Raw genomic sequence first — 20,051 nt, 5'->3', positions numbered from 1 at the left:
CACGTTTCGTTCGACATACTACTGTGTTCAGTCCTTTCCCTTTTAGCGGCCTTGCCGCGTTCTTTGTCAGCCTTCTCGCCTGCTTCGGCGTCCTTTTCCCCAACGATCCGAGCTTAGTATTCTGCCCGGACAGTTGTTAACTCCGTCTCGTGGCATTGTTGCATCTCTTCCATTCTTTGGTGTAGCATCCTGATCATCTCAGTTGGGTCTTCAGCGCTCATATTCCTAGTGGTCATCATTGGGTCTTCTAAGTTACTCGGCCCCACGGTGGATGCCAAAATGATCTGGTATATGGTCGAGTCACCTAAGTCCTTCACAATTTCCTCCAAGCTCCGTTCGGTACTTTGGTTCCCAATCTTTTGTCCAACGATCGGTGGTGTACCTGCCAAAGGTGCTCCGATGCTAAAGTCAGTAATATTCCGATCGGTAATTTGAATACTGTAATAAATGCGCAATTAATGAATCTACCTACCTCTTACCTTTGACCTGTGTCTATAGTTTTGATTATGAGCTTTGGGTTAGCGAGACCTTAATCAAGGCCCAATCACATCCCAATCACTAATTAATCAATGCTTTACCTTAATCGACCGGGAGCTTGCTTACCATACGTAGCCGTCTGGCCTCATCACCATTCGTTTATCGTCCGCCTCTGCCTAGGAGATCCTCCAATATATTAAGTATGTTTTTAATCTTTAAAATTAAATTAAATTAATTTTTTCATTTTTATATATTTTTGTATTCAAATATTAGCTTTTGCTATATTAATCTTTTAAATTTGTTTAATAGTATTTTAGGTTGATATTTGAGTTGAAATATATTAAAACGATGTACAATTTAAAAGTTATTCTAAAATATATTTAATACATAAAAAGTTTAATACATTTATATTAAGAAGATTTATATCTATTTATTTGAAACTTTATAGAAACTAAAATACATTAAAATATTAAACAAAACTAAATTTTAATTTCAAATTAAAATTTAAAAACTAAAAATATATTTAACATGACAGGAACACTAACATATACTGTAATATTACACTCCAAAGGCATTATGAATATGCATCTTCATGTTTATGCCACACAAACAAAGTACCAGCACACGAATTTATTGTACATACAGTCCCTTCATCCTTTCAGCCAACACCATTATTTGATATTTCATATTTGTTGTTTTTTTCATAACTTTTGGAGCTATGCTTTGATAAGATTGGCATCAACTTCTCTGCTTCCTTTGTACACGAATTCGAGGAAGCCAAAAGGAGGATCAAATTCCTCACTTTTAGTTTCATATTCAATGATCCATTTGATGACGACACCACCTTCATCTTTATGAATTGCTTGAAATATTAGCTTAAAAACCTTAAATTTGTGCTCCAAATCTTCCCCGAAGATCTTGTAGGTTATTGTTTTGTTGTCTTCATCAGTGGATTCAATACTCTCGTGATATTTTGTAGCCTTACCATCTGCTTTTACAAGTAATTAATACCAATAACATAAATACACGTAAGAGTTATAGAACAAAATGAAATCCTTTTATAATTTTATAGAATTACTTTTATATATCTTAGGAGTTAAAACTAAGAAGAATTTAGATGTATTTTGTTTTCTTAACCCTTTGAAATATCTCTTAAACACAACAAATTTAAATGTATTTTGTTTTCTTAATCCTTTGAAACATCTTTTAAACACAAAATTGTGATAGTGTTGTAAGTTCAAAATATTTCATATATAATGATTAATCTTAATAATATTATTAAGGTTGAAACAAAAATCATTAAGAAATTAACCTCGTCATAGTGTGTTTTAGGGTATGTCCTGTTATTGGTTCATATATCAAATATGACTACTTTGAACTAAAAAGAACGTGTGGCTAGAATCTAGAAACTAAAACTGAAACAAAGAGAATTATTATTATTAAACTGAAATACAATAATTATTATTATAAAACATTTAAACTGAAATAACCTACCATTTTGGTTTGCTAATTAATTTAGATAGAAGTTTAGTTACCTATGGTACTTGTCCATTGTTTGATGGACTCATTGTGATGCCAGTCTTCACCATGATGTAGCTTTGTTTCATGCACTTGATCAGTAAGGTTTTGAACATGGTGGAGTTGCGTTGCCAATAGGTTGAACCACTTTGCAGCACTTCCATGAACCCCAATTTCAATGCTGAGTTTGCCAGCGAGTGACATGACGAAGAAGAAGCAAGTAATATATGAACAAACTAATGAAAATGGTGGAAGATGGAGAAGAATGTTGCCACCATAATCCAACTTATATACACATACTTACCTACTTATACTCCTCACAACGAACTAATTTATTATGGTTTACGAATAAATTTTCCTTTGAAATCTTCATGATCTATATCTTTAATGATGTAAAGCATAAATAACCATTACACGCATCACAATTATATATACTAATGTCAACATGCATTTCACACGAAAGTCAATTACTCATTTTAATTTAAAAGTCAAAGGAAAAACAATACTGAGGTAACAAAAGATTTTTCTAAATATTTTATATGTAAAATATTTCTTTGGCTTGAATTGATTTGAGTTTAAAAAATGATCAACAAAACGTATATAACACTCAATATGCTGTTATTCTCTAACTAATTCTATTTTGAAAAATTCAAATAATATAAAATACAGTGGGGACTTATAAATTAAAACGACGACTTTTAGAAATGCTGGATTACCACAATTGCTGGATTACCTATAATGCTTGTATAGAACTGAAAGAAATTTTAGAAAATCAAAATGAGTTTCTGGTGCGTGAAAACTGGTTGGTGTTCCGGATGAAATCAAGGGAGACAATATCGCTTCTCAATACTCAGTTCTTGTGATATTGGAGCATGGGGTATATAGTCTAAGCAGCCTGTAGTGTAGTTTCTGGTACAGCTTGTGGTTCAGCAACCTACGATACAACAACGTTGTGATGTAACATATTGTTGTTCAGCCTATTCCAATATGATATGGCGCGACTTATTGTTTAGTCTATTAATGCATAAAAGGAATATGATAACGACTATTTTCATCAATTGGCATTAATTTCATAACCAAAACAAATTCAGACAAGATAAATATGTGTTTTCATTTTGATTTTATAACAAAGAAAAATATATAATAATTATTAACAGATTTTTTTTTCGATAATTATTTACAAGACAGATATAAAATTTCATCAACAAATACTTGTCATAAATTCATAAAAAAAATCATTATCAATGTATTTTTAAGTTTTTAACGAATTTTGGTTGTAAAATAATATTTTTTTTTCCTTATTGTTCATGTAACAAATCTAAGCATATAAGAATACAAATAACCATGCCAGGACACCACTTTACCACACAACTCCTATTAACTTTTATTCCAACCACATTTGTCTTATCCAATAAATCTATTAGAATTATCCTCAACAATTCAAGTAAGTTTCCAAAACTTGCAGCGACAACATTTCGTCTTTAACAATGCATTCATGAAGAGAGGAAGAAAAATAACTTAAAAACTATGTTTAAACCCTTTAGTTGTCATTATTTATGTGGGATTTTCCCATTTGTTCCCCTTCTTATGAGAATCCCCAATTGAGTCCTTATAAGTGCTAATTTGAATCAATTGAGTTCATGCTGTTAAATTTAGTCACTACAAGAATCGCGCTTATTACTGGCGGAATATTATCGAAGGACTTTCGGCCGTCGGTAAAACTGAATTACCGAAGGCCTTGGAAAGCATTACCGAAGGTGTGTGGTGATTTAATTTAGCGAGGGTGTTTGGCCGTCGATAAGTGGCCCGACTTAAGCATTTAGGCGTATTGGAGGAGTTTGTCTCTAATTTCGTTCCACTCGAATCCCTATTGGTGCCCCAATTAGAAATTTCCCTCTCGTCCTTTGCTTCCATTCTCGCCCTCTCCCTTCGCGTTTATCTCCCTCTCCCTTGGCGTTTATCCGTACTGGCGGTCGTTGGCATTGTGTGCCGATATCGTTGACAGCATAACCTTAGTGGGTGGTTGGGGTTGTTTCTTTGGTTAGGTTTCTTCGAAACGTTGTCGGTGTTGCGGCTGGGGTGGTGGTTCGTGGTGTGCGCTTCAAGCTGTTGCGGCGGCAGGGGTGCTGATTTGTGGTTGTTGGCGTGTGTAAGTCGTTGCGGTGAAGCCAAGGTTGGTTGTTGTGTTGAGAGCTTGCAGTCTTCCTTCGATCATTCTGGAGTACGAGGTAAGGTCTTTGTTTTAGAACGCGTCCTCAATAAATTGTTTGCCCAGTTCATGCCTATATGTGTGGAATGTGTTTTGTGTTTATGGATATTTTATAAATTGTTTGTGTTTCGCGTGGTTAAGCAGGTCTGATGTTCATTTATTGATGAATGGGCATGTGTTTAGAGTTAAATAAGAATGATTGTATGCAGTGAAGTAAGTTAAATTGAATCTGGTTAGGCTGTAAATGAACATGATAACGTAGTAACTAAATTATTCTTACTATGTCCTTCACTGTGTTAACTAATGAACATGTGTATTAGGTAAGGGAGGGGTTCGGTTCATGATAAATCAGGATTAACAGGGGTTTCATTAAATGAAATGGGGCTGTTTTGGGAAGTACGATAAAACTGAATGAAGTCTTATAATTGTTTCTTTTGTGGTTGTCATAAACTAGTGGCTGCACTATCAACTCAACATTAAAAATGTTTCTCTTCATTTGAAACCTTCCCTTTCTCTAACTTTTTCATCTCCACCTTTGGTGCAACTAAGTATGAAGAGAGCATAAATGAACTTACAAAGAAATTTAGCACAATGAAAAACAAATAATAAGACCAAAAGAAGCATGATTCAGATTTGAGAATTTAATTTCTTGGGGGAATTGAATGAGAATATGCACATATCAAGTTTCTGAATAGTTTCTTACAATCAATGTAAAAGTATTGCACAAAAAATGGTTATCTCTTAGTGCAGAATGGCAACACCCATATTAGCCTTAGTTTCCTAAATAGCTATTTTCTTATGCAAGCTACTTTTATAATTTTAAAGTTGATTCCTAGGCTTTTGACCTGCAATCAAAGTCTTTAACCACAAACAATTAGTCTCAAAGTGTTGTCTAGGTAATTTTTGCCACAAAAATGACTCACAATTTGGTGGTTTAAGACACGAAATGTCACAGCAGTGACTGTAGCTCAAAACTAATCACTGCTGCAACTTGGATTAATGTTTTGAAACTTGTTCACACTTTGAATTGGCTCAAATTCAAACTGTTACTCAAAAACACCTTGCCACTTCCCAATTTTGACTGAAAATTGAGGGTTTAGTATACTATTATGCACTTAGACCATTATACCACTAATTGAACTCTGCTAGCAACTTTTAAACATCATTTTAGACTTGCTCAAACTGTCAGACATCATAGAAATGGTAGCATTCGAAATCTAACTTTGTTATGGCCAAAAATGCAGAAAAATCACTCCATCACAAAAGCAAAACTAAGTTTATAAGATTCAATGGACTAGGAAATAAGTTTTGGTGATTTGTTTTGGTATAAGAGGAACTTTCAGTAGTTCACTTATTATTATGCTTTAATCCAGTGCCTAGTTATTATGTTGTTGTTGTGAAGTGTTTAAAGTATACATGTGTTTCTATAAGGTTCGTAATCCAGATGCGTGGTGGTCAGATTGTTCAGACTAGTGTTCCAGTTGCTGTAAGGACCATTTTCAGTTGCTTAGTTGTTAAGAACCAATGTCTTTTTGCTAATTGAGTTATTTCCAACGTGCCTTTATTGTATTAGGACCTAAGTTAGCAATTTTAGTTGTTGTAAGGCCTTTGTACAATAGTTCAGTTCCTTTAATTGGAAGGGTGAGTTTAGGGATGAGGAAGTGAGGGAGAAAGGGATTAAAGGGTGTTAATTTGTAGAGGAAAAAAACTGAACACAGAGGAAAAACTTGAACAGTGAACCGCTGCTTTTGGATTCTGAACCATGGCTTTGTTTGTGGTGATGGATTCACGCAGAGGAGAGCCACTCCTAGAACTTGAAGCATCTAAGGTTTTTTTCCCACTCTGCAATACTAGTTGTTGATCAAGGATAGATGTAAATTCCCTTCTTTTCTCTCTGATTTCGTTGCTAACCCATGTGACAATGTAGGCACCCTCTGGAATACTGTTATCATTTGGTTCCATCCCCATTAACATCTCAAGAAGTACAACACCCAAACTGTACACATCACTGTATCTTCTTCTGCTTTAGTTTTCAAAAGGGTTTCTTTTAGCCTTGTTTTTTAACGCAACTGATATATCAAATATTCATAGTGTATCTGTTCTTAGTCCTCATTATATATATGTTGAACTGTTTTTCTTAGTCATTGTAAGGGGAATGACTGTTTAAGCTTTATTTTGGGTAAGAACTGAGTGAAAGTAACTTTGTTCTTCTTCAACTTTAATTTCACATCCCCTTCAACCATTATACCATTTTGTTTAAGCAATTGATTCATCAATAACTCAATCAGATTAAGCACATTTGTTTCTGCAAATCTTCTACCTTTGTTGATAATTCACTCAAATGTTGATACCTATCCAAATCCAATCACTGATCATTAGCAACCACAACACATACCATCCCTGTAAGCCTATCTACTTCCAAGCTGATTTATGAGATTGATTTTACAGCTTTCTCCATCTTAGCATTCTTCCTTCTCTCTAACAACCTCTTCTCTTGACTAATAGGGTCTTCAACTAGCACTATCTTGGATTTATCCTTCACCCCAAACATGTGAAGAAAGGGCTTTGAATCCCTTTCTAGCTATTGTTTGATTATTTTGTTTGCCCAAATTAAATTCTGGATTATTGAATTAATGGAATGAAATCTAATGAACAAACCTAACTACCAAAACAATTTAGAACTCAAAATTTGGCTATACGAGTTGCCAATTTCAACATTTTTCCTTGCTGGATAGCCCCTTTGAATTGACAAATTCTGCTCCTTCTCCACTTCCTAAGATGCCACCTTAGTTGGAAAAGGTTTTTAAAACTAGACTGCACCTCAAAGTCTTCAGAACACCACAATTTCACTCATAAATTAGCACCAAAGCATATCAAAAACTGCACCAGAAATGGTCACTGGACAGCACCAAAATCTGACTTGAATTGGTCAATTTTAACATGCCAACAAGCTTAAAACTACTATAAATAGGTGTACAATAGAAGTATGCACTCAAATGGATTCTAAGAAAGGTTCTTCAACAGATGAAGAAAGCAAGAAAAACTAAAACATGTTTTGCTCCAACCAAAATGGAATTTTATACCAACTTCATCAAAACAACACTTTGATAATACTTTCAGCAACTTTAATTCATCAATTTAAAGTTGTTTGAACTCTAATTGGGTTCAAAACCAAACTGTATAGCAAATTCACCCTTTTAATTCCCAATTTCACTAAAAAATGAAGTTTGAATATGCAAATTGCACATAGATGAATCTGGCTTCAATTTAAATGTTCTAACAAGTTTAAAACAACAATTAGGACTTGTTTAAACTGCCAAATAGCACAAAATCACTGCTGCACGAAAATTGACACCCAATACAACTTTTTCTTCTTCAAAATGACTACTAAAAATGCACTAGAATGGTTAAAATTTGCAAACTGCACTAAATTAGCCTAAGGAACTTATAAGAAGTTGTCTTAACAAGTTTAGAATGGTAAAACGTAGCTAATTAAAAACTTACACTACAAAAACAATCTAAATCTCAAAATTTGGCTACTTAAACCTAAAAAGTGTACTAAATAGGTGAGAAAATGGGAATTGTTCTAAAGTAACCTAAGAGTGTGTATTCTACACATCCTAATAGGTTTAAAGTTGTTAAAGGAAGGTAAGAAACATGTCAAAATATATGAAGTAGCTACATCTCAAAGTTTGCCTAGTTGAAACCTAAAATAGTAGATGAAGTAGCTAGAAATCACTACTCAAACCTCAAAAAAGGTGTACTACAATTGCAAATTGCACTAAACTAGGAAAATAAACTAGAAAGAAACTATCCTAACAAGTTTAGAATGGTAAAACGTAGCAAATTTAGAACTCACACTACAAAAAACTACTAAAACTCAAAATATGACAACTTAGAACCTAAAAGTAGTACCTAAAATACACAAAAAGTGCAAAGAATGCAAAGTCTATTAAAGTAGTAACATCCTAACATGTCTAGAGTAGTGAAATGGACCTAGGAAACTATTGGAAAGCAAAGAATTAGGTACAACTCAAAATTTGAGTAGTTTGAACCTAAAAAGTGTGCTTATAAGGGTTTGAATTTGCACCCAGACCTAATGTACACTTATTTTAACTAATGTGAACATCCTAACATGTCTAGAGTAGTGAAATGGACGTAGGAAACTATTCAAAAGCAAAGAATGAGGCAGAACTCAAAATTTGAGTAGTTGGAACCGAAAAAGTGTGCTTAAAAGGTGAGAATTTGCAACCAGACCTAATGTACACTTATTTTAACTAATGTGAACATCATAACATGTCTAGAGTAGTGAAATGGACCTAGTAAATTATTCTACAACAAAGAATTCCATAAACCTCAAATACCTAATGTGTGGTTCATCAAAATTTTGCATAATTGAGTCATTAAATGTCATTTTATTATGCAGGTTTATTCCATCTAGGCTTGCTTCCCAGGCCATCACACGTTCAATTAAGCAATAGTTTTTAAGTCCATGGTCTACTTGGGGAGCAATACGTGATGACGACAAAAAGCCATTCTGGGAGCGCTTTCAGGTGAACAATCCATTAAACTAATTGTCCCTCTTATTTTAGTATGTTCATTAATCAATGTTTCTTCTGTTTAATGTGACAGATGAAGGTGCAGTGGAAACCTGAACATGAAACACAGATACACAGAAATTTCCATATGAAAGCATCTCATCGGCTGTCAGAGATGTTTAGGGATGCCCGCAATGCAGGAGAGCGCCCTTACTGGCTGGGCGAACAAATTTGGAACTCTTTACTGGCTCATTGGAATACAGTAGAGTTTCGCAATAAGTGTGCCAAGGCGCAAAGAAACAAAGCATCTGAAAATGGTGGCACCCTGCATACCGGTGGGTCGATAACCATTCATGAGCATGCCATTCGTATGGTAAAATTTCATTACATAACTTTTTCTTTCATATATAAGTTATGTATTTTCTATTTCATATGTACACTTCTAATTGTAAATTATGTTACAGGCACAAGCTCTGGGACGGGCGGTCCATGTTGATGAGGTCTTTGCACAGACTCATGTAAGGAAGGGCACTAATCAATTCGTTGATGAAAGATCTCGGAAGACTCATGTAAGCAAATAACACTATTACTATTACTAATTTTTCATTTATGTTATTCTATCATTCCCTAACATTGCTTTTAATGTTTCAAGAGGAAGAATTTTCTACGAGACTTTCACAGGTTAGATCTGAACATGAGTCAGCTCCTACACCGGATGATGGCAGTAATGCAGAAGACGACATACGTAGGACACAGTGCTGGGTCGAGATCGTTCGTGGGAAGAAAAAGGGTCGACTGTACGGTGCAGGACAACTTGCTGCAAACTATACAACATCGAGAGGAGGTACTCTGAAGCACCAACCTTCTTCTTCCACCACTGCTCCTAACGAGGTCGTTCTCCGCCTCACGCAGGCACTGGAGCAACGTGATCAGGAAATCACTGATATGAGAGCAGAGTTTACAAACTTTAAGGCCTTGGTCATGAGAGTGTTGCCTGAAACGTCACACGATGAATTCAATATCCCTCCGACCCAGCCACGACCCTCCTTGTCACCCGCTGCCCCTCAGCAGCCCACATCAGTCCAACCCACACCAGTCCAACCATCAATAGAGGAGCAGGATGATGAAGATCATTCTGATGATAACTATGTACATTATTAGTTTTATTTGGTTATTACTTGTTATAGAAACATTTGGATATTAGAACATTTGGAGTTTAGATCATTTCGATGTTAGATCAACTAAATGACTTTGGATGTTAGAACATCATTATGTTACATTGTTTTATGTTTTAACTATAAATACATGTTCTATGGATTAATGGATGTTCTATGGATATTGATCAATGATTGCATCTTTGAGATGCACATTATGCAGGTCTGTATGTGCTTAAAAACTGTTATGCAGGTCTGTTTGTGCTTGAAAACTGTTATGCAGGTCTGTTTATGTTGTTGGTTTCATAAGAAATACAATTGTCTCTTACATTTCTCTCCAACTTACCGAAGGCTGTTGCCCTTCGGTAAATACCCACGTTAGGTAATTACCGAAGGCTTTTGCCCTTCAGTGATTACCGAAGGTTTGTGGCCTTCGGAAATTACCGAAGGCTTTTGCCCTACGGAAATTACCGAAGGCTTTTGCCCTTCAGAAATTACCGAAGGCTTTTGGCCCTCGGTAATTACCGAAGGGCGGAAGCCCTCGGTAAATGTTTGCGACAAGGGATTTACCGAAGGCTTTTTGGCCGTCGATAAGCCGTCTGTAATTACCTTTTACCGACGGTTTTGGGCTGTTTCCGAGGGCTTCTGGCCTTCGGTAATGCCCTTCTTTTTTGTAGTGAGTTAATGGAGTTAAGTTTTTACGCAGGTGGGAGGATGACGTGTTAATTTCTTTAAATGTGGCATGTTTAGAGTTGAAACGTGGCATTTGGTCATCTTCTTCTCCTTTTTACATCTTCTCGCCATTCTCAATCCCAATCTTCTTCTCCATTCTCAGCACTCTTTGTAAATAGGTACGCTCCCCTTCTAAAGCTACCAATCCAATAATCCTCATTTCTTTAACTTTAGTTACGCTCTTTATTTTTCACGCAGCGGTTTTCATTTCCTCTGTTCTGTTTCATTTTTCTTCTTGGTCATTGTCGAGGACAACAATAATGGGAGTTGTTTGTTCAACTGGCATGGTGGAGAGAAATGTTGAACTTGGAGGGAACAGTTCAGCTTTTCTAGGATGCTTAAAGGAAAATAGCTTTGTGAATCGTGGAAATGTTATTTTAGATTCCAGGTTTGATAGTGGTCAAGGTAGAAAGCAAAAGAGGCACGACTATAGGTTTTACAAAGAGGAGCTGTTTCGTGATTTCACGATTTGGGCGAAGGGAAAATTTTCGTGATTTGCATCCCATGTGACTGCGGTAATGAAAAAATCTTGGTGGCTATGTGTTGCTCTCGTAGTGTGAGAAGCTCGAGGTGGCTGCTCACGATTTGTAGGTCAGCGAAGATGATGGCTCGCGATAAAGGAGGAGTTGCTCCGTCACGGTGGTTGGAAGATGAGGAAGTTGCAATTTAAGGTTTCTGGTGCGAAGAGATTTGGGGCTTTCTGTGTTTCAGGTTTTGTAGGTTGCGAGGAAGTGTTTCGCGATAAAGGAGATGAAGCGAGGAGCTTCGTCTCGCGATGGCTTCGTCTTGCGGTGGCGTGAGGGTTTCCGTTGGTGGTGGAGGGGACAATGAACTCCAGTGACTATATGAAAAATTGGGAAAAACAATCAGAGAGGTTCACAAGCACATTACTCTCACATCAGCATGCTACGTTTCAAAAAATTGACACATCAACCTCCTACCTGTACAAAAACTTAACCCCGTTAACTAAATTTAACGACATGAGCTTAATTGATTCAAATTAGCACTTTTAAGAAGTCAATTGGGAATTCTAATAAGAAGGAGATCAAAATGGGAAAACCACACATAAATAGGGACAACTAAAGGGTTTAAACCTAAAAACTATTAAGGATTAAACTAGTTACCAAAATTAACTTTTTGATTAGTCTAAAACAATCTTCAATTCAAATTAAATTAATTAGATAATAAAATTAATTACAAAAATTCTTAATTTAATTTTAATAAATCTGGTTATTAATTAAAATTTAAAATGGTTGATAGTAAAGCAATTACTTTACAAAATTAAAAATGACATTTAAATATCTTTTATTTTATTGATAGCATTGCATGACATTAAAGAATAACTAAATTTTAATATAATTTTATATTGTATGTAATTTTAATTTATTTTATTAATATAATTTTTTTAAGAAAAAAATTAAAAACACTAATATCAAATTAATCATAATGACTAAAACATAAACAAGAATAAAAATAAATTAAACAGTCTTAAATAGTCAAGAAAATACATCTATTGACTAATGTTATGAATTGTTTTGAATAGTACGTCAAAAATTATTTATTCATATTTCTTTATGGTCTTTCAATTTTTTTCTTCGATTGTTATCGATTTATTTCCTTTAATCCTCAAGTCGAGCGGTGGTGTAGTGTTAGCTGTAAAATCAATGACAAGTGATACATATCGTTATTTTTCAAGAAACTTGTGCAAAATATAACAACTCTTCTTTTCATAACTCAATTAGACATTAAAGTGCACAAAAACACAAGAAACTCTTTTTGGTATTTTTGTGAAACAGTTGATGTGCAAGAAATTTAACATAGAGTATTTATAATTTGTTAAGACTATAATTCATTCACTTCATTCTCATGAATTCACAAACATCTAAATTTCATCCATTAGGTGTTCAATTTTAGTTCTATGTTCAAATCATATTTTCCAATACATCAAGAACAACAACTCATGCATGTGTGGCCAATCCAAAGCAAGTTTTAAGCATAGAAATCGAATACTAACATGAAATGGAAAAACATATATCATTAACATCACAAAATACATAAGAATTTCATGTTTTACAACTAATCTCAACAAATGGTGGACAACTCAAGCTTCTAAACAATTGAAGAGATAGGAAAGAAATTGAAACCATAGAGAGATGCACAACCTTTCCTAAGGTTCTTTTCAGCTACTTCGTGCTTCTATCTCGCTTCTCCTTCGTATTTCCATATCCAATTCATGACTTATCTTCTTTCTCTCTCAGTCGCTCCAAGTGAAGAATGAAGTGTAGAAGGAGAAGAATCTCCAAAACCTTCGCCAAAACATGACTAAATACTCATTTTAAGCGTCTTTGGTTTGATAGACTCGTCCAAACAAAAAGTCAACTCCCTTAAGCGAGTGAACAATGTCGATCAACACATGAACAATGTTGGTCAACACATGAATAATGTTGGTCAACGCATGAACAGTGTCAAGTGAATAGTGAACAATGTCATTTTAATAATTTCGTTTTCTCATTGTGTTCACAACACTGAACGTGACTCTTGAGACACCTAGTGTGAGTATTCACTTTAAATCCATCTTTTGTTGTCCAATCATGCTTCATTGAGTTTCGACTTGTTTTCCTCCCCCATAATTGCTTCCTATCGTATTATTTCACACTCAAAGAGAGATTAGAGGTAAAATAAACATTTATTAACTAAAACACAATAAAATATGGAAACACACTAAACTGGAAGATAAAACAAGGTAAAAGCTATGAAGGAGCTAATTTATGACTAACACAAAAATAGCTTTTAACGTTTTTTATTTTAGGCTTTTGACGTCTGTCTGATGTCATAGCGGGAGATGTAAATTGACGTATGTGTTCTTTGAACAGACATCAATTCACGTTTGTTGCATTTATAATATACGTTAATTGACGTATGTTGTAAGAACAAAAAAGTCAATTTATGGGTTTTTTTAAAAAAAAACTTTCGCCGCCATGAAGGTGAGGAAGTAGACAGGTGGGTTGTAAGGGTAAGGAGAAAACGCGCATAATAACGGATCGAAAATCACCGCCGTAGTTATCCTAGAATGCACCCAAGAATTGCATCAAAAGCCAATGAAAACAAATTTTAATCGATGCAAATGAAAGATAATGGTTCCAAACGTAATATAATCCGTGCAAAATGATTTTAAACGGTGCAAAGTGGAAGAAAACTTACCTGGACGTTAATGACGAACGAGAGAAAGCAAAGGAAGAAGATGAACGCAACGAGAGAGAAAACGCATAACTGGCGAATGCGAACGAAGCAAAAAACTCAAACAAAAACGCGAAAGAAAGTGAGGCTCGCATTCTGAGTGTTTGGGGTTTCAAAGGGCATTTGACGTCAACCGCCCTCTAAATCCGACGTCTAATTAGTAAAAAATCCATTTTGGCGCTACTTTTGGGATATTTTCGCAGCGTATTAACGTTTGGGGAAGGGGATCCGACGTCTAATGTGTATTAGATGTCGGCTCCTCCTATGTTCGACGTCTAATCTCTGCAAAAGTGACCTCTCAATTCTGATTTTGCAACTTCTAGAAGAAGATTTGACGTCTGATCTTGGGGACACTAACGTTAGTGTCGTACAAAAAATTAATATTGGCTCTTAAAATGATATTTTTAGACCTTTTTTATGTCTGATCTGGGGGCCCGACGTCTAAAGAAGGATTTGACGTCTGATTTGGGGGGCCTGATGTCTATGTCGTAAAAAAACTTAATATTGGAGCTTAAAATGAGATATTTTAGGACCCTTTTGACGTCTAATTTGGGGGCGACGTCTAAAGAAGGATTTGACGTCTGATTTGGGGGGAGGGTAAGGCGACGTCTAAAGGAGGATTTGACGTCTGACCCTGGAGGAACCGACCTATATAATGACGTTTTATTTCAAAAAATGCCACCAGTCATTTTTTATGTTGGATTTTCTATGGTCAAACGTTATACGCGTGACGTTAAAGGTCATTTCTGCATTAGTGTATTCACCAAAATACACATACAAAAACACGTAAACCGTTGTCATGTGCTTGTCAAAGGTACTCTGACACTCAAGTCAGTTAACGAATATCATCAGTTATTGCATTAAAGTCTTAATTTCACAAGAAATGCAATCATCTACCTACTTACCTTACTGCTGTATTTATAGATTTCAAAGTGGGCTTTCAATTTATGATTGACCCAATTACATCCCAATAGTCCATTAACTTATTTTACCTTATTTAAACATGTTGGATTTATGATAATGATTTTAATATGTACTATTGATTGGTTGTATATGATATGTTAATCGATTGGTCTGAGATCTAGAAAAAATGTTAATTCTTTCGTGAAAATTAACTACTCGATTAATAAAGAAGTAAGTTGACCGAACGATTATAAATTATATTATATTATAAAATAAAATTAGTTCATGTAATTGTGAAATATAATCAATTTCTAAAAGTGTGTTACAATATTGGTGTAATGAAGATTTAATTTTACAATTTGAACCTAATGAATACTAAAAAATAATTATATTAAATAATACAATTAAATTAATATTATACATTTATGCATATCTTTTCCAAATAAAAAGTAAAAAATGTTGAATTGATTATTTGGACCAGATCTTGTGGAACATAACTGGAGGAGTGTATATTGTTTGAGGGAATTATTTTATACAAAACATTTACGTCACGTGAGTAACATGTTGATCAAATATAATAACAATATTGAAATTATTATTTTTATGATATTTTAGATAATGATAATTTGATAATAATTTTTTGATAATATTTTAATATTATTTATGTGTCATTTTGTGATTGAGTTATGTTTATGTTTATAATTATTATTCTAAAATAATTTTAAACTAATATCAAAAGAACAAGTAAATAAAATTAAAATGTTTCTCAAAATAATATTATAAAAAATATCATTGTCACAGTGTTTTTCCGTATTTGTGGTTATATGACTTTCTTCTTAGCTTATGTAATATTTTTACTTTCTTCTATAAATTTTCTTTCATTAGATCCCATATCTTTTTATTTATAGTCTATTATTACTATTGCGTTTGCAAGACATGATTGACATGACACTTATGATAACTGATGATGGTATACATGCATTTTCTATTTCTTATTTCACCCTGCAAAAGCCAAATTATTAATGATCACAACATGAATAATATGAAATATATTTCTTAGCGTGTTATTGCAATTAAATCATCATATTTTTTAGTGACACCGTTATTATGACACTATTGACATGATATGTTTGCATTTCGTTATACTTTTTTTAGTACCTTTTTTTTAAACCCACCCACTTGACAATATTTGCTGATACTCTTAAAAGAATACACTCAACTAATAACTCTAATTAGTAATATAATAACATGTATTAAAATTTTAAATTAAAAAATAAAATAAATATAATTAAGAAATTATTATTTTAAATAGTAATATAAGCATTTATTTTTTCTTTTTAGTAATGTTAACAAATTATCATTCAAAAACAAAACTTCATAATATTCCTTCAGGATCATATAAAAAACTTGTTTAAATCTCATTACTATGATTGGCTACTATTCATCTTTTTATTTTAAAAAATTATGATAGAAGAAGTAATTATGACGGTTTAACAAAATGGTAGAAAATTATTTTATAGTTCCAATTTTATAATTAAATCACTTTATATTTCCTTTTTCATAGTTTGTTAGCTCGGTCTGGATTTGTTTGATAAGCGAGAAAAAATAAATTAGAGGATAAAGCTAAAACTCCGTATACATGTTTATATTTTTTTAATTTTTGAACTCTTTCATAACTTTTTAAATGTTTTATCCTCGCACTATCAAATGAAAGTGGTATTAATTTCTAAGTATTTCTCTTAATTAACTTAATTTGCTAGAAGATCTACTAATTCATGCACTTCAAATATCGGTCTCATTAATTGAAAGTATTTACTAATAAGGTTCTAGTACAAACTTAATTAAATTCAATATATGTTAATAATTTTTCTAAGGTTTAAATATGTTTACATTTACTATTAAAGATTTGATTTTTAGCTTCAATTAAATGTGTGTTAAATGTGTTGTTTAGTGGTAATTTTAACTATCACTATTTTTATTAATTGTCATCAAATTTATTATAATAGTCATAATAACTGCTATTAAAATTATTAAAGTTTGTTATAACTGTCTCAAAATTAATTTAAAGAAATAATTTTCTAATGCTCATTCTACAAATTTGTATAAATTACGACTTAAAAACTCACATACACCGTTGCTTCAAATGCAACGACGCTACCAAGAGACTGCAACGCATTTATTTACATTTCACTGATATGTTCAAAAATATTACTCCACTTTTCAACCAATAAGAGAAACATAAAGTTGCACCTTATCACAAATGAAAGCTTATAATATACCACATACCATTAATGCCAAGCAAAATGATACTGAAACAAAAAGCCAAACTGCATGAATGGAACCTCCTGTTTCTTAACTTTGTGACACAATCATATGGCAATGGCATAGCCCCATCTCCAGAGAAAGCATAAGCCATTCTGGAAAATGTTTAAGCATATCATACTATATTCTCTAGTAAGTGTAACTGAGATATTTAGTCCCTATAAAAGAAACAAAAGTGCACTTTAAACTTAAATCAATTGCTTAACTGAGATTTGTATACTATTTATATATTATAAATGGATCTTATATTTAGTTGATGTGAAAATTTTAATATATCCTCACAACAAAGTATATATATATATATATATATATATATATATATATATATATATATATATATATATATATATATATATATATATATTTTGTAAGTAAACATTAATTGGTAGTCTAATAATAATCTGCATCCATCACCCTATTGTAAGTAAAAGACATTAATTGGTTGTTCAATAACTATTAGATAGTGAATGAAACAATAAACCCTATAAACAATGAATTTTGTTAGGAAATGTTCTAACTTATAATTTAGATATAAAAGGTGAACTTTACGTAACTTAATCTATAAAACTTGAAAGATAAGATTTATACTCTAATTATGTATTGTTTATTTAAGTATTAACGAACTTTAATTTCTATCCACCACAATTTTTTTTAAAGCAATTATTACAATATAGTTTATCTCTCAATGAACTAGCTCAACTACTAGTTTTCTCTCTCAATTGTTATTACAAGGTCCCATTTATATATATAGTTTCAATAACTAACTTCTTTATAAGTTTTGTACGAAAAGTTAAATTAAATTAATTGTTTCTTATTTATTTTGAAGTTTTCTTAGAAATTGAAAAAAAGGTTTACAGTATAGTTATTATATACAAAATTGTTCTCTGTTATAAAAATCGTCTGACTACATATATACGTGTCACTCTGTAAAACAACAAAAATGTTGTGTATATATACAAGCATCTCTATGAACATAAAAGGGTTGTGCTGTGACTGAAGGTAGAAGACAAGAAGAAAGCATTTGAAAAACAAAAAAAAAGATTTATTGCATTGTTTTTCACTAAAATCTTGTATAAGTTATTAATATTATCATGTATATATTTTATCCATCATTTTAATAATTAATTACCAATTTTACAAAATTTACAATTTTGTTATTTTGTTGAATAACTCAAGTAAAAAATGTTGAAAGAGTAAACATTAGGCTGATTATATATTTACTATCTAACTAGTCTCAAAAAAGAAATTAAACAATTTCATCTTATTTTAATTGATGAAATTAGTATGTCGACCAAAATCAAACTACATATACATACAAATTGTAGAATCAAGGTAAGTTTATTTATTGAGTAGGTATACCGTGAATCATATTAAAAAGAAAAGAAAAAGGTTGTGAGTATCTTTTGTAAAGAAGAATGGAACATTTATGGAAAAATAAATCAGGAAATCATAAGAATTTCAAATGAAGCAAATCAGAAAATACATGAACACTGAAAGCAGAGGGAAGGAAACTACCCAAATTTATTTCATGCAAACAAAGGATCTTCATATCAAACATATCACAATCATATATATTATTATTACTATACAGATAAGGTCTTACCCTAGGGCAATGTCAAACCCATTATTTATTATACTCATAAGCACTTACCCTAGGGCTATATATTACAAACTTTTGAAGCTATTATTCCTTGAGAAGACTATCATCAATATCTCTTGTGCATTTGTGCAAGCACTCTATGTAGCCATACGGAGGATCAACTTCTTCATCAACCCTCTCATATTCAATGGTCCATTTGATAACAGCACTACCATCACCCTCAATAGCTTGAAATATGAGCTTAAAGATCTTAAACTGGTGATCTATGTCTCCATTGAAGAGCTTGTAAATGATTCTTTTGTTTGCTTCATCAACTGACTCAACGCTCTCATGACATGTTATAACCTTACCTTCTGTTCTTTCTCAAACAGTCAAAACCATTAACATAAACATTGTGTCAATCATAAAGATAAAATAAAAGAATTTATAGTTTTCTTTCTTTAATTTTAATCTTCATCTCTCTCCTTCAAATTGTTTTGATTTTCTCCTCTTTAAGAACCTTACAACAAGTGTTATAGCTCGAAACCCAAAATTGAACTAATTAGGCAAGTCGTCATGAATAATTTCTCACTCGTTCTTTAACCACAATCGTTAATTTTATTTTCTAATAATATGGACTGGTGAAAAATTTAAGTTTGAATATAAATTTCACATTAACTAAAAACCCAAGTTGAAAAATATATATATAAAAGAAAACATATGAATTCATTGATAAAAATCTTTTTAGGAATTTATCAGAAAGATATACAATATTGATGTCAATCTCAAAGATAAAATCTTAAAACATATGTGAATTTTGATTTCCAGGTTAACATAATGAGAATTTGAATTACCTATGGTATAAGTCCACTGTTTGATGGACTCATTGTGATGCCAGTCATGACCATGATGCAGCTTGACACCATGGATTCTATCAGCAAGGTTTTGAACATGATACAGTTTCGTTGTGTAGAGGGTAAACCACTTTGCAGCAGTTGCATGAACCCCAATTTCAATGCTGATTTTACCAGCAAGTGTCATGATGATAAAGAAAGAAGCAAGAACTATATGAAACAAACAAAGAAAAGGGTGGGAGATGGTGAAGAATATCACCACCATATTCTACTTTTATAATATATAGGAACATAATTTAACTACCCATGAAATTAACTAATTAACTAAACCTTGGGGTCCATATCTATACCCTACAGAAAAGAAAATACCTAATCACACACACACACACGTTATATATTACTTTTTTTTACTAGTGCGAATATTTTATTGCAATCATAGCAGTCGTTATTATATAATATAAACGTGACAGAAACAAAATGTTTCCCGCCAAAAACACTTTTACATGCAGCAGTGATACGTTCAAGCAT

The 20,051-nt window shown here is 32.7% G+C and overlaps 2 protein-coding genes across 2 annotated transcripts; both read right to left on the bottom strand.

The window, feature by feature from the left end:
• Positions 1-957: 957 nt before the first annotated feature.
• On the bottom strand, positions 958-2,284 carry LOC124842249 (MLP-like protein 43). Its single transcript, XM_047318695.2, has 2 exons — positions 2,013-2,284; positions 958-1,465 (listed from the first exon to the last, which is right to left on the bottom strand). Exons 1-2 carry the CDS (start codon positions 2,197-2,199, stop codon positions 1,194-1,196), a joined length of 459 nt encoding a protein of 152 aa, XP_047174651.1. The 5' UTR covers positions 2,200-2,284; the 3' UTR covers positions 958-1,193.
• Positions 2,285-18,593: 16,309 nt separating this feature from the next.
• Positions 18,594-19,775, bottom strand: LOC124842144 (MLP-like protein 43). The gene is made up of 2 exons (XM_047318570.2): positions 19,524-19,775; positions 18,594-19,043 (listed from the first exon to the last, which is right to left on the bottom strand). The coding sequence occupies exons 1-2, from the start codon at positions 19,708-19,710 to the stop codon at positions 18,775-18,777; spliced, it is 456 nt and encodes a 151-aa protein (XP_047174526.1). The 5' UTR covers positions 19,711-19,775; the 3' UTR covers positions 18,594-18,774.
• Positions 19,776-20,051: the final 276 nt, after the last annotated feature.

Source organism: Vigna umbellata, chromosome 9 (assembly GCF_029865625.1).
Source record: "Vigna umbellata cultivar VRB3 chromosome 9, Vumbellata_1.0, whole genome shotgun sequence".
Taxonomy (NCBI): domain Eukaryota; kingdom Viridiplantae; phylum Streptophyta; class Magnoliopsida; order Fabales; family Fabaceae; genus Vigna; species Vigna umbellata.
The sequence above is the reverse complement of the archived record's forward strand: the minus strand, read 5'-3'. Positions and strand labels throughout refer to the sequence as shown.